This window comes from Nicotiana sylvestris, chromosome 5 (assembly GCF_000393655.2).
Source record: "Nicotiana sylvestris chromosome 5, ASM39365v2, whole genome shotgun sequence".
In the NCBI taxonomy this organism is placed as follows: domain Eukaryota; kingdom Viridiplantae; phylum Streptophyta; class Magnoliopsida; order Solanales; family Solanaceae; genus Nicotiana; species Nicotiana sylvestris.
In genome coordinates, this window is record NC_091061.1 from 176,041,668 (window position 1) to 176,057,323 (window position 15,656).

The following is a 15,656-nucleotide window of genomic DNA, read 5'->3' on the forward strand; positions in this document are numbered from 1 at the left end:
GATGATTCTAGAAAACGAGATGAACAAATCCTCAGGATGCTGGACGGATGAGGACACTTCAAATGACGAATACAAAGATGACAATGAGAACTGTTTCATGGCACGAGGTGAAACAAATGAGGAACACCACAGAATAAGCCGCAAAGGAAAATGGTACTTAGACAGTACGTGTTCCAGTCACATGACAGGTGACAAAAACCTGTTCAAAAAAGTTACACAAATTGATGGAGGAAGCATTAAGTTTGAGGATGACTCAAAGGGAAAGATAATTGGCACTAGAAAAATTCCCTTCAATAACAACTGTGATATCACTGAAGTTTATTTCGTCGATGGACTCAACTACAATCTCCTGAGCATAAGTCAATTATGTGACTCAAGATATGAGGTAAATTTTAAGAAAATAGGATGTGCTATTAAAGACGAGACAGGTAAAACAATCCTCCCAGGAAAAAGGTATGGAAATGTTTATATCCTTGATGGTTTTGAAAAGATAGATGGTCATATTTTCTTAACATATATGTCTGATGATTCATGGTTATAGCATAGGAAACTTGGTCATGCAAGCATGCATTTGATAGAAAAATTATCTAAACATGAGTTAGTTATCGGTCTACCCACACTGAATATTTCTAGAACTCATATTTGTTATGCATGTCAAATAGGTAAGCAAACCAGAAACTCTTTCAAAAATAAAGATATTGTATCTACTACTAAACCTTTGCAATTGCTTCATATGGACTTATTTGGGCCTACTAGAACTGCTAGCATAAGAGAAAAAAGATATATTTTTGTTATTATTGATGATTATTCACGTTTCACTTGGGCAATTTTCTTATTTTATAAAGATGAAGCATTAAGAAATTTCGAGATTTTCTGCAAAAAGGTTGAAAGAGAAAAGGGATATCTGATTTCAACAATTCAGAGTGATCGTGGAGGAGAATTTGAAAGTAGAGCATTTGAAGACTTCTGTAATGATCAGGGATACACTCATAATTTCTCTGCACCACGATCACTACAGCAAAATGAGGTTGGTGAGAGGAAAAATAGAACCCTCCAAGACATGGCAAGAACCATGTTACTAGATCATTCACTGCCAAATCACTTTTGGGCAGAAGGTGTAAGTACAGCATGTCACATTCTCAACCGATGTCTTATAAGGCCCATTCTGAAGAAGACTCCTTATGAACTATGGAAAGGTAAACATCCTAACATCAACTACTTTCATTCCTTCGGAAGTAAGTGTTTTATTCACAATAACGGTAATCACAACCTTGGAAAATTCGATCCAAGAAGTGATGAAGGTATTTTTCTAGGCTACTCATTGAATAGTAGATCTTTTAAAGTCTATAATAAATGCACATTATGTGTGGAAGAATCTGTACATGTCATATTCAACGAAAATAACCCCTTGGTCGAGAAAGGAATTATTGTAGGTGATGAAGATCAAGCTCAAGAAACTCAGGAGACAAGCAAATCTCAAGAGTCAATTGATAAATCTGCTACGATAAAGTCAACTAATGAAATCAACAACAGTGTACTAGATCATCCGATCGAGTCGACTACTAATGTAGTGCGTCCAAATGAATGGAGAAGCAAACCTGAATATCCTCAAAAATTCATCATAGGGGATCCAAATGAAGGAATGAAAACCAGGGGAGCTCACAAAAAGAAAGCAAATTTAGCATTAATCTCTCAGGTTGAACCAAAAAAGATAGAGGAAGTTCTAAAGGATTCAAGTTGGGTACAAGCAATGCAGGAAGAGTTAGATCAGTCTGGTAAAAATCAAGTGTGGAAACTGATACCCAAACCTGAAAATGTTTCTGTAATCGGAAAGGGTAGGTCTTTAGAAATAAATTGAACGAGGATGGAAAGGTCGTAAGAAATAAAGCCAGATTAGTTGCTCAGGCATATTCACAACAAGAAGGAGTCGACTATGACGAAACCTTCGCTCTAGTAGCTCGCTTGGAGTCTATACGAATCCTTCTGGCATATGCATCGTTTAAGGGATTTAGGTTGTTTTATATGGACGTCATAAGTGCCTTTTTGAACGGATTTATTGAGGAAAAAGTATACGTGAAACAACCGCCAGGGTTTGTAGATTCAAAGTTTCCCTACCATGTATATAAGCTCACTAAGGCACTATATGGACTAAAGCAAGCTCCACGAGCATGGTATGATAGACTTATTTCTTTTCTTGTTGATCATGGCTTCACAAGAGGTAAAGTAGACACTACCTTGTTTATTAAAAGATCATCAGAAGGTAATCTCATTATTCAGATTTATGTTGATGATATTATATTTGGTAGTGCTAACCCTCTTATGTGCAAGAAATTTTCAAATCTTATGCAAAGTGAATTCAAAATGAGCATGATGGGAGAGCGACATTTTTCCTTGGACCTTAAATTCAACAATCTGAAGAAGGAACCTTTATATGTCAGACCAAATACATAAAGGAACTGATTCAAAATTTTGGCATGAGCAATGCAAAACCATTGGTACACCAATGTGTCCTTCAACGAGTCTAGACAAAGATTAACATGGAATCCCTGTTGATGAAACTAAGTATCGTGGAATGATTGACTCATTACTGTATCTGATTGCAAGTCAACCGGATATTATGTTCAGTGTGTGTAAATGTTACAGGTTTCAGTCAGCTCCTAAGGAATCTCATCTGACTACAGTAAAGAGAATCATTTGATATCTCATTGGGACTGTCTCCCATGGACTATGGTATCCTTGATCTAACTCTTTTAAATTAGAAGGTTTTTCAGATGATGAACTTGCAGTTGATAAGGAAGATAGAAAGAGCACAAGTGACACATGTCAATTACTTGGAAATGCATTGATATCCTGGAATAGTAAAACACAAGCATCAGTTGCATTATCTACCACTGAAGTTGAATACATTGCTATTGGACAATGCTGTGCATAATTACTATGGATGTCCCATCAATTGAGTGACTATGAACTTTCTTTTAAACCTATAAAAAATTTTTGTGATAATTCAAGTGCTATTTGCCTTTCAAAAAATCCCGTTCATCATTCTAGGGCAAAGCATATAGATATCAAGCATCACTTCATTAGAGATCATGTTCTTAAGGGAAATATAGAAATATCCTTTGTAGGAACAACTAATCAATTAGCGGACATCTTTACCAAACCATTATTAGAAGAAAGATTATGTTCACTTAGAAAACCTCTTGGCATTATTTGCATTAATAGCTATTAGTAGGACCTTTGTGTCATTATTTAATCTTTTATTTAGAATAGTCCACATTTTTTGTTTACGCATTAATTACGCCTCCGTTTTCCCTCCTTTTCTTCTCTTTTCACATCATCACAGAACTCGAAAAAAGAAAAACCAATCATCGCGTCTGATCAACTGACGCCTTTTCCTTTTCTGTACTCAACCGTCAGAAAACCCTTTTTATGTTGTCTTCTCATATCGATCTCTATTGTCCCTATCGCCCTCATACCCTTTCTCTGAAATCTTGCTTCACCACCAACCTCCTCCAATGGATAAACAATCCAAACCCCATTCTTCCTCCCCTAGAAAGAGCACCCGTTCCAAGGGAAAACCCCCTTCTCAACCCTCTGAACAGGTAGACCTAGGGTTCGATCACTCTGAGGGGTTTGCCTCTTCACAGGCGGATTTCTCCGATCATTCTCAACCCTTAGGAGAAAACGCCTTGGGTAAAAGACACATGGAAGAACCCCTGTCTCCTTCACTCCAAAGAAATCAAAAGTTGACCTCTCCAGTTCCCTTAACAGGGATTCTCCTAACAGGGACATCTTTTTTGCCCTATCCGACAAGCCTATTGCTCATGGGAGGGTAGTCAACCTTGATAACATAGAAGCCCTAAATTGTAAGGTCAAGGACCTTTTTGTTTATCAAGGGTGGTCCAAGTTCTTTTCTATTCCTCCTCCTAAAGTCTATGAACTAGTGCGAATGTTTTATGCAAATCTTCATTCTAATAGGTCTGATAAGTTGGAATCCCTAGTACTAGGAAAGCATATTGTTCTTGACTGCTCCTTGTTTGATTTGATCTTTCAGTGCAAGTGTTCTGGTTTCCCTATGCTCTTTAAAAATTCCTGCCCGTATGATTTTGAAATTTCTTTTGATCAAGCCAAAAGATGTATTGCTGAGTGTCCATCTGACTCCCTTCCAAATCAACTAGGTCCTAGTGATGTTAGTTTTGAAACTCGTGTTCTAGCTCACATTGTAGCAACTACTCTACTTCCCCGTACTGGGTCTTTCTCAACCTTCTCTCTACGAGATACTTTTCAGGTCTACTGTCTTGTGACCAAACTCAAAATCAAGTTGTCCTCCTAGGTTATCAATTTCATGATTGAAAGTGCCGAAGATCCTACTAGTCTACCTTATGGAATGGCCATCACCCATATTTTGGAAGCCCAAAACATTTCCCTCTCTGCATACTCCTTCACTATTGTTTCAAAATCATACAACTCCAGAGCCTTTGCAAGTATGGGGTATGTGTGTGTGAAGGGTTCATGGGTCAAGAAACAGGAGAGTGATGTCAAGACTGCCCATACAAACTCCAAGCCCAAACCTTCTGCTTCTCATCCTAGCCTTAGTGGATCTGATCTGTCTGAGAAAATTAGCGCCATTAGGAAAGAGCTCTCTGCAATCAAGGATCTCCTCATTGCCACCTAGTCCACTATTGGTACCATTCATGCTATCTCCAAGGAAACAGGGTCTGATGTCTCCAAAATACGGGTTGCAGTTTTCAGAGCTCGGGAAAACACCGTCAAGGCTTTCAAGGAGGTTCATGACAGGCTTGATGGAATGAGTGTCTCAGCCAACACCAGCTTTGATAGACTAAAGGGGGCCGTCTGCAACACTCTTACCTATTTTCTGCGTCGTTAGTATGGAAGTTTAAGACAATATTTTTGATATGTTGTTTTTGGACTGGGATATCAGTCTTGGATATTTGTCTTTTTTTGTTATGGTCTAACTCTACCAATACATTTTGTTTATGCATGCTGGCGTATTATTCCCTCTTTGCTGATGTCAAAAGGGGGGGAAAGGATATATGTATTATGTGCAGGTACATCTATGTATTGTATACATGTACATAACAAGTCAACTATGGTACTCCTTGAGGGGGGAGTCATCGATCCTGAAGAAGTCTACTACATGTGTCTCAAGCCCTCACTGCTCCTATTGAGGGGGAGCAAACTACAGGAAAGTCAATTGGTGTTTATACATATATTATTTTGTCATCATCAAAAAGAGGGAGATTGTTAGATCTAATTTTAATGATGAAAATAATATATTTGCTTCTTGTGCAGGAACTCTTGGATTGGCGAAATCATTGATAAAGGAAAGAATGGAAATGTATGGATTGAGTTACAAGAGTGACAGAATATAGGCTCGATCAAAGGAAGAAGCAATCAATCCTGAAGATACTGATGGAATCTAGGGACGCGATTAAAGGAAGACGAAATCACAGAAGATACGGATGGAATCAATCATAGCTAAACTCAAGGAATCAGATAAATCAAAGATCTCACTGAACATTCATCAAATGTCTAAATATAGAAGATCAAGATTCCGAGTTCAACAGAGCCATTGAAGAACAACTTTATTCTTGGAAAGAATCAATCTCTTTCCAAGGATCAAATTTCTTGGGTTGGAAAATCTTTCCAGAATTCAAGCCTCTCTCTCAAAGTATTTAAACCTGTAATCACACCTTAGCTAAATATACTTTGATTGAACCAAACATCCTCTCTTTGTTCTACTGCAAACAAACATTGTAGTTCTTTAAGATCTGTTGTGTAACAAGTTAGAGAAGAAAGAGAGAACAATACTGGTGAGGCATTGTATCAAAAGAGACGAGTGATATAGGAACTGAGCTATCACGTCATTTCCATTGTACTCGAAGAAACACATTCACTAAAGAGAACTCCCTTGCAATCCAAGAAGACTGGACTAGGATTCACATTGAATCCGAACCAGTATAAAAATTCGGTGTCTTTAATTCCTGCATATACTTTCTGCATCTTATATTATGCTATTACAACTGTTAGTTTATTGCATCTAGTCGACTAATTGAAAAACCAGTCAACTAACAAAGATTAAGTTTAAAAATATACAATTCACCCTCCCCCCTCCCCTTGTACTTTCACAAACTACTATGAAATCTGTGTAAGAAGAAAGACAAATTGTGGGTTCAGTGGATTCATTTATATTATGGGAAGAAGTAAGAAGTGTGGGAAACCAATCCAAGCAATGCATCATGGATAGTTCAGAAAATTATTAAGGCAAAGAGATATGTAGAGGCAGCAGAAGTCAATATGAAGGATCTGACAGAATGGAAATACTTCTATGTCAAGAAGTGGTATAAAGGCATGCGAGGACAGTATCAAAAAGTATCATGGAAGAGATTAACATCCAACAATTTAGGGACTCCAAAGTAGATCTTTGTGCTGAATCTAGCTCTACAAAACAGACTCCTTAAAAGAAGTAGACTTCATACGTGGGGAATTGCAGATGAAGTAAGCTGCCCCTTGTGTAATGAAGCAAATGAGACCATAGATCATTTGCTGTTTAAATGTAGAATTGCTGGAAGTATATGGAGCAAGCTGCTACATTGACAAGGCATAGCAAGACCTTCGATGGAGTGGCAAAGGAAGGTACAATGGGCTGAAGACAAAGCAACAGGAAACAATGCAAATGCTTAAGTATATAGACTGACTTTGGCATGTGCAATACACCATATATGGAATGAAAGAAACAGGAGAGTATTTCAAGAACAGCAGAAGACAATAGAAGTGATAGTTAGACAAATCGTACAAGAAGTTACAAATAGGGGATCAAGAAACAGTAAGATAGAGAAGAGAATGGCAAAAATGAATTTCTATCCTTAGTTTATATAGAAGACTTATAGTAAAAGTTGTGTGAACCTGGGAATGTCCCATTTCAGATTTTAACATTGTACATATTTGCTATTGGTAAATAAAATCATTTAAAAAAAAAGAGTATAAATGCAGCGTCGACCCTACCACTTGAGGACAATATCTCAATCCACTAAAATTCGGGATAAAAATTGTCGCTGGGATATTTTTTTCCCCTCGGAAAAGATTTTCAGCATCTGAATTGATGATCCAAACCTCAAAATAACTTTAAATATACTTGTCATTTTAATGTTCATATACAAGTCCACTTTTATAATTGTTAGAAAGATAGAATTGAAGAACGATCTTGATAGCGTGAAAAATCACTATCGTAAAGTGATATTGCACGTATACTGTTTATGGAAATACATGCAAGATATTTCAGGATTCAACAAAGCTAATGAATACAATAAAATGACTTAGAGGCCTCATTTTTTTTTTAAGAAATAACCAAACCATGGATGTATGCGGATAAAACCGGGGCTAAGGAGCACTCCGATTTCCCGGTGGGGCCCACAAAGCAAGGACGTAAATTCAAGGAATCAAAATCAAAGCTGGGAACCTCCCATATCAAGGCCCAAACAAAGCACCTGCCCCCGGAGCCATCGAGACCATGCTCCCGAACCCCGATTTGAATAACGAGACCTCGTAGAGCATTGCCAAATGCCCACACACGATTAACAAAGAGCCTTGATATCTATGCTAGACTAAATATCACGGCGTGAATTTCGGCCCATATGAGCAGTTGATCAGTGATTAGCGTAAAGGAAGATCTTTATCTTTCTTAAAATTGTACTTAGGGTGAAACTCTCCTACTATATAAAAAGAAAGATTACTACTCAATACACACATTGCAACACGCATACCAAGGCAATACACTTTTATTTTCTCTGTTTCTAAAGTTATTCACAGTTCTTATCTTTGTTCATAAGTTCTTTATAAGTGTTTGGCTCCGAACCAAAGGCAAACTACTTGTTAAGCTTTTAACCGAGCCCAGATTTAGTATCACCATTGGTATGGCTGTTTATTCTAATTTTTATTTGCTTATCTAACGTCATTAATCACTTGTATTGAATTAGTCCACATATTCTTAAAATCACGTATAAATTCAATTGTTATCTATTTTTTAAAGGTAAACAGTTTGGCGCCCACCGCGGGACTTAGGATAATAGTGGTAATTTGATAGATATTTCCATAACACACTTTATTTTACGCTTGTTCATTGAGATTTTAATTTCAGATCTATCCAAGAATATCAAACTCTCAGTCTGCTCACTTGAACGTTGATGCTGAATCTGGCCACCATGGCGAAAACAACAATATAGTACCTAGCAACGAGGTGCCCCCTGTTGACCTTGACGGGGTCCCAGTTGCAGACCCAATCGATGCCAACCTGCCGCCCGACCCCAAAAACAACGTTCACGGAGGAGCCCGATCAACGGCTCGAGGTACGCCCAATGGTGAAGGTGACGGAGTCAATCTGCGACTGATCTTCGAATTACAAACCCAACAGATGGCAATTAAAAAACCCGATTAAAAAACTAACTAGGTTTGGTTTGATATTGAGTAAAAAAAACTCGAACCAAACCGATATATAAATATATAATTTCTATATATACTTTTAAGATTTTATATAGAATTTTCTTTAAAAAATATCTAGAAATATTTGGGATTCTCGTGAGGGATATAATATTTAAGAGTATATAAAGTGCTCCATATTTATTAACCTTAAATAATACGTTGTATGATCACTTTCTCATCATATGTTACTGAAATACATCAATCTCTTTGTTCTTCCATATTCATATCATATGTTAAGATCTATTAAATTCTTAAATATGAAGTGTTTTTTATTATTTAGGTATCATATTGATTTTTATGTTTAATTACTAAATTCGGTTAAGCTTGAAAGTGTACATCAACGAAAAATTGATATTAAACGACTAAAAATAATTATTATGTGTTACTAAGAAAATTATCCCATAAGAATATTTTAATAGATAATGTGTTTGTCAATTTTTATATGTTACTAAACATATATTTCCTTATAAAAAAATTAACAAAGTAAGGTTAAATTAATATTTAAGTAACAAAAAACTCAAAAAATTCGAAAAATCCGATAAAACTTAATCAATCCAAAAAGATATAGTTGATTTGGCTTGGTTTTGATAAAAACTGAACCAATCCGGGATGTATAAGTTGTAGGTGATGGTCACTTTATTACATCTAAGCCTTATTGTACTGTGCATACACCAATTCTGAATTTCTTTTTCCCCCTTCTAATCCTTCTTTCATTATGGTTACATCATGGCTTTCTAGCGATTACGAACTCCTATTTCTTAAACTATCCAAAATATATTATGCAATCCGATTTACTGAGAAGCACACATGGTAGATCCAATTCTCATTTTCTTGCCCAACTCCCCTACTAACTGTTGTTCAATGTATTGCCAACGTCAAGTACAAAACGGTACTTAACATCCGATTTCAAAAGACGGTCCAAAGCTCTATTCACATAGTCCATTGGCACGACTTCAACATCTGGTGTAATGTTATGCTTTGCTGCGAAATCTACCATCTCTTGTGTCTCCTTTATCCCTCCTATGGCACTCCCTGCTACTAGCTTCCTTCCTGTTTATCAAATTATATAACTTTTGTATCAATATCAAATTTTGTTGGTTCTAAAAAGAATGCATGGATATATAGAAACAGTTGATTCAAGAAACATACCTAAAAGCAAGGGAAATACGGGCAACTCTAGTGGTTTTTCTGGTGCGCCAACCATTACAAGCTTCCCATGAGTTTTCAACAAATTAATCAATGGAAGAAGAGGGTGAATTGCAGAGACAGTATCAATGATGCCATCAAGCGAGCCTGTTGCAGCCTGCTCATATTGCATGTATATATGAAAATTAATATTCTTATGTCAAACTCCCGTTTAAGATTGAAACATAGTTGATTGATTGAGCGAGGTATAAAGTCAAAAGTCATAATATTCACCTGCATTTGGTCAGGGTCACGGCTAACCAAAAATGAGTCCGCACCCAAACGCTCAATTGCTTCTTGTTTTTTACTAGTAGATGTACTAATAACAGTCACTTTAGTTCCAAATGCCTTAGCAAATTTCACAGCCATATGACCAAGACCACCAAGACCAACAACACCAATGTGCATTCCAGGCTTATCAAGTCCAAAATATTTCAAAGGACTATATGTTGTAATTCCAGCACATAGTAAAGGAGCGGCTTTCATTGGCAAATTGTCAGGCCAATGAACTACATAATGTTCATCAGAAATCATGATATCGGAGTAACCTCCATACGTTATGGTTCCGTCAGAGTAAGTACCATTGGTTGTCATTATTTGACCAGGACAGTAATTCTCGAGATTGTTGCTACAGTTTTCACATTTTCGACAAGATTCTACAAAGTATCCAACCCCTACTTTGTCTCCGACTTTAAACTTTTCTACCTTGCTACCAACTTCGGTTACCACACCGACAATCTCATGCCTGAAAAACAATTGAGACAGAAACTTTATTCTCTCCTATAATCTTAAATTTGGTTAATTTTATGTAGAACCTTTCATATATCAATCATAAAAACATACCACAAAAGGAAAAGTACATATTTGCAAGAGTTTAATTTCAATTCATTAACGGCGTAAAAAATATTTACACCATAGATCACTTATAATATAATTATACACTACAGAAAGTACGCTTTTTAGTGGCGAAAAGTCTATGTCGCCCGATATGACAAGCTATTTTAAATCTATATTGTAACTCATTTGTTTACCTTTTGTGGTGAGCTTTGTAGCCACAAAAACTAATTTTTTCCAATAACAGGAAAAAAAACTAATTTTTTCCAATAACAGGAAAAAAAACTAATTTTTTCCAATAACAGGAAAAAAAATTAGTTTTTTTGCGGCTATTTAGTTCGCCACAAAAGATAAATAATGTGCCACAACACTCCAGCCGGCCATACAGACTTTTGGTGGCGACTACAGTAGTGGCCACGGAAGGTTGTCACTAAAAGCCTTATTTCTTATACTTTAGCTAAATGTATGCTATAAGTATTTATAAATAAAACGGAAAATGACACTATATAGTCGTTGTAAAAATATTAACAGAAAAATGTATATATATATATTCTGTATGTTATATACAAAAATTATATAAATTTTGTACACTTTTTCGGCTACCAAATATAAATATTTCTGGCATGGGCTAAAAGTGATAATACCCCGATTAAAAACCTGATATAAATGTTAATTAACATGTTATCACAAGTTAGATTAGACATATTAACACGTCATCATATACAACTTTAATTCATATGCAAATAAATAAATGAAAAGTAAGAAAATGGAACTAACCCAGGTACCATTGGATATATGCTATTACTCCATTCATTCTTGAGCTGATGAAGATCAGAATGGCAAATTCCACAATACATAACTTTAAATTGCACATCCTTTTTACCCGTGGCTCTGCACCCATTCCAAAACCAAACCTCCATTAGAGTTTTTCATAACCAAAACTTCCATAAAAGAGAGAAGCATAAATCATATTGTCTCTGTTTCAATTTATGTGAACTTATTTCTTTTTTGGTCCGTTAAAAAAAATAATCCTTTCTAAATATGAAAATAATTTAGCTTGAATTTCGAATTCTACCCTTAATAAGAAGTTTTTATAACCACACAAAAACTCTGGCATGTTTACTACCACAAGTTTCAAATAATTATAGCCATATAAATATTATGACTTGTTTAGGACCACAAATTTCAAAAATCTTCATTTTTTCTTAAAGTTGGTGCCCAATCAAACAAGTTCACATAAATTGAAACGGAAGGAGTAATATTACAAAAGGAAGATAAAAGAAAATTACCTTCTTGAAAAGTTGAAAGGAGAAAGAATACCAGAAGTATCTCTAGCTGCCCATCCAAAGGCCTTTACTGGATGTCCATTCTCACATGATTTTGCCATTTTCTTAATTTTTGTTTTTTAAAGATATCACAACAAATTTAGTAGTAGTTAATTGCAGTAGGAAATGGATAGATATATAGTGAAGTGGTTGGTTTTCGATATTATGTATATATAGGGATTAGAGTTCATTGCTTATGACGTAGTCGATGAGGTGTGAAGAAAACGTTTTCGTCATGGCTTGACAATGTTTTTTTTTTTTTTTTTGAATTTTTTATTTAATATGATCACCTAAAGACAATCTTCTTGTCTCTATGTGGCGTAATATATACTTCGGGCAAATGCTATATATATATATATATATGGGTCCGTGTATGATCGTGTTTGACCAAACATAGAATGAGAGAAAACTGAAGAACTTTATAAGATATATCATAAATTCTTGTGATATACGTGTTTTTGGGCCTGACGCTGGCATAATCGGAGGGACAAGTCCGTGAAATCTGTTGGATCAAATCGAATAATATGTGTCATGAGCTTGGATTGTGAACAAATAGTCATAAGATCTATTTTTTAACATGATTAGATTATATATATCAAAAAGGGAAAAAAAATATAAGGTGATTCCTCTATATAAGTTAATTAACGCATGGACGGATCTATATGGGAAGTGATGGGTTCACATGAACTTATGTTCCCCTTCCTAAACTATGTATAGCACTTATATATTTTTGATTTTGTTGTTAAATAAGCATATGTGAACTCATTCTCAATGTGTGCACTTTTAACCCAAAGGTCCGGTGTGCAATTCCTACTTATTCTTTAAAAAGAAAGCTTTCACTAATAATGCAAATAACGTATCTATAGGAAAATAGAAATACATAAAAAAAAATTACGTAATAGGATGGATGGGGAATTTTTAAATAGCTTTTAGCGTGCTATATACTAACGTAAGATATTCAAATTAAAACGATAAGAAATGCCTTTATTATTGATAGTTTTCAAAGTATGAAAACTAGCTAATAATGCTAATAATATTAATGTGAGTTTGCTTGTTAACTTGTCATCGTACAAAAAAATTTATATTTTCAAATCATATATTGATAAAGATATTAGTACATTCATACTATTAAAATCTTAGATACGCTTCTGAATTAGGGTTGCCAACTTTGAATTCCACAGAACTCTTGAAGTCAAAATTGTGCGATATGCAATCAATTATTTGCATGATTCTTTAGTTTGAAATCATTTACCAACTCTTCTTCACTTCTTGTTATCTAATAGCTTCCTCTGTTAGAAAAGTTATACATAATACTTCCAAAACTAATCAGATATAAAAAGTGAAACAATAATTTGAGGGGAAAAAAATTGTAGTTAAAGAAAAGCTCGTTAATCTTGTCATGATCAAAATCAAATCAAAGAAACTAATACTATAATGACTTAACTATGTGTCAAATGAATAAATGCAGCGTCGACGCTACCACTTGAGGACAATATCTCAATCCACTAGAATTTGGGATAAAAACTGTCGGTAGGATATTTTTTTCCCTCGGAAAAGATTTTTAGCATCTGAATTGATGATCCAAACCTTAAAATAACTTTAAATATATTTGTCATTTGAATGTTCATATACAAGTCCACTTTTATAATTGTTAAAAAGATAGAATTGAAGAACGATCTTGATAGCGTGAAAAATCACTATCGTAAAGTGATATTGCACGTATACTGTTTAGGGAAATACATGCAAGATTTTCAGGATTCAACAATACTAATGAATACAACAAAATGACTTAAGAGCCTCATTTGTTTTTGAAGAAATAAGCAAACCAGGGATGTATATGGGTAAAACTGTGGCTACGGAGCACGCCGATTTCTTGATGGGGGAAACAAAGCGAGGACATAACTACCTAGGAATCAAAATTAAAGTTGGGAACCTTCTGTATCAAGTCCCGAACAAAGCACCTACCCCTGGAGCCATCGATACCATGTCGCTGGACCCAAATTCGAATAACGAGACCTGGGAGAGCATTGCCAAACGTCCGCACATGATTAACAAAGGATCGTGATATCCGTGCCAGACCAAATATCACGACATGAATCTCGGCTCGTATCAGCAATTGATCAGTAATTAGAGAAAAGGAAGATCTTTACCTTTCTTAGAATTGTACTTAGGGTAAAACTCCCCTACTACATAAAGAGGAAGATTATTATTCAATACGCATGTTGCAACAAGTATACCAAGGCAATACACATCTGTTTTCTCTGTTTCTAAAGTTATTCAAAGTTCTTAACTTTGTTCATAAGTTCTTCACAAGTGTTGGCCGAACCGGAGGCACGCTACTTGTTAAGCTTTTAACCAAGCCCAGTCAGTATCGCCACTGGTTTGGCTATTTATTCTATTTTTTATTTGCTTATCTGACGTCATTAATCACTAGTATTGAATTAGTCCACATATCTTTAAAACCGCGTATAAATTCATTTGTTATCCATTTTATAAGGGTAAGCAGTTTGGCGCCCACCGTGGGGCTAAGGATAATAGTGATAATTTGATACATATTTCCATAACACACTTTATTTTACGCTTGTCCTTAGAGATTTTAATTTTGTAAGGGTAAGCAGTTTGGCGCCCACCGTGGGGCTAAGGATAATAGTGATAATTTGATACATTAACACACTTTATTTTACGCTTGTCCTTAGAGATTTTAATTTCAGATCTATCTAAGAATGTCAAACTCTCAATCTGCTCACTTGAAGGATGATGCTGAATCTGGCCACCATGTACCTAGCAACGAGGTGCCCCCTACTGACCCCGACGAAGTCCTAGTTGCAAACTCAATCGATGCCAACTCACATGTGGTCGTCGATGCCAACCTGCCGACCGACCCCGAAAATAGCGTTTGCGGATGAGCTCGATCAACGGCTCGAGGTACGCCCGACAGTGAAGGTGATGAAATCAATATGCAGGTGATCTTCAAAATGTTACAAACCCAACAAGCGGCGATAGCGCAACTGCAAAACCAAAGTCGTGCCCCCAGCAGAGTCGAGCCCCAGCCGTCCTAGGAAAACACCCGTAGAAATGAACCAGTCACGGAAAGTCCGGGTGAAGTTGAGCACGAGACCAACCCCGAAATAATGAATATGCTCAAGGAACTGACAAAGCGGGTGGAATCGGGGGAGAAGAAAATTGAGGCCAACGACAAAAAAGTGGAGATGTATAATTCCAGAGTTGATCAAATCCTAGGAGCGCCCCCGATATTGAAAGGCCTAAACTCCAAGAAATTTGTCCAAAAGCCTTTCCCTCTGAGTACGGCACCGAAGCCAATCTCGAAGAAGTTCTATATGCCCGATATTCCGAAGTATAATAGAACCATGGATCCAAATGAGCACAGGACCTCCTATACATGTTCTATCAAGGGAAATGACTTAGAAGATGACGAAATCGAGTCGGTTTTGCTGAAAAGGTTCGGATAAACCCTTTCAAAAGGAGCAATGATATGGTATCATAACTTGCCCCCAAATTTTATTGATTCATTTGTTATGCTTGCAGATGCCTTTGTAAAAGCACACGCTGGGGCCATCAAGGTTGAGACCAGAAAATCAGACTTTTTAAAGGTAAAATAATGAGATAACAAAATGCTCAGGGAATTTGTGTCGAGGTTTCAAATGGAACAGATGTACCTACCTCTGGTTGTGGATGATTGGGTCGTTCAAGCGTTCACTCAAGGAATCAACCCCCGAAGCTCCTTGGCTTCACAGCAGTTGAAACAGAATTTGATAGAATACCCGATGGTAACTTGGGTGGACGTCCATAACA

General features: G+C 36.1%; 1 protein-coding gene across 1 annotated transcript; it reads right to left on the reverse strand.

Moving 5' to 3' along the window:
• Positions 1–9,052: 9,052 nt before the first annotated feature.
• Positions 9,053–11,982, reverse strand: LOC104247345 (8-hydroxygeraniol dehydrogenase-like). The gene is made up of 5 exons (XM_009803331.2): positions 11,808–11,982; positions 11,296–11,409; positions 9,919–10,429; positions 9,649–9,802; positions 9,053–9,549 (listed from the first exon to the last, which is right to left on the reverse strand). Exons 1-5 carry the CDS (start codon positions 11,903–11,905, stop codon positions 9,347–9,349), a joined length of 1,080 nt encoding a protein of 359 aa, XP_009801633.1. The 5' UTR covers positions 11,906–11,982; the 3' UTR covers positions 9,053–9,346.
• Between the last annotated feature and the right edge of the window lie 3,674 nt (positions 11,983–15,656).

Excerpts from the sequence above, each read along its gene's own strand:
- LOC104247345 (XM_009803331.2), bottom strand. The coding sequence starts at position 11,905 with ATGGCAAAATCATGTGAGAATGGACATCCAGTAAAGGCCTTTGGATGG. Across the intron at positions 11,410-11,807 it reads CCTTTCAACTTTTCAAGAAG|AGCCACGGGTAAAAAGGATG; the intron begins GTAATTTTCTTT and ends GAATGGGTGCAG. Across the intron at positions 10,430-11,295 it reads ATATATCCAATGGTACCTGG|GCATGAGATTGTCGGTGTGG; the intron begins GTTAGTTCCATT and ends ATTGTTTTTCAG.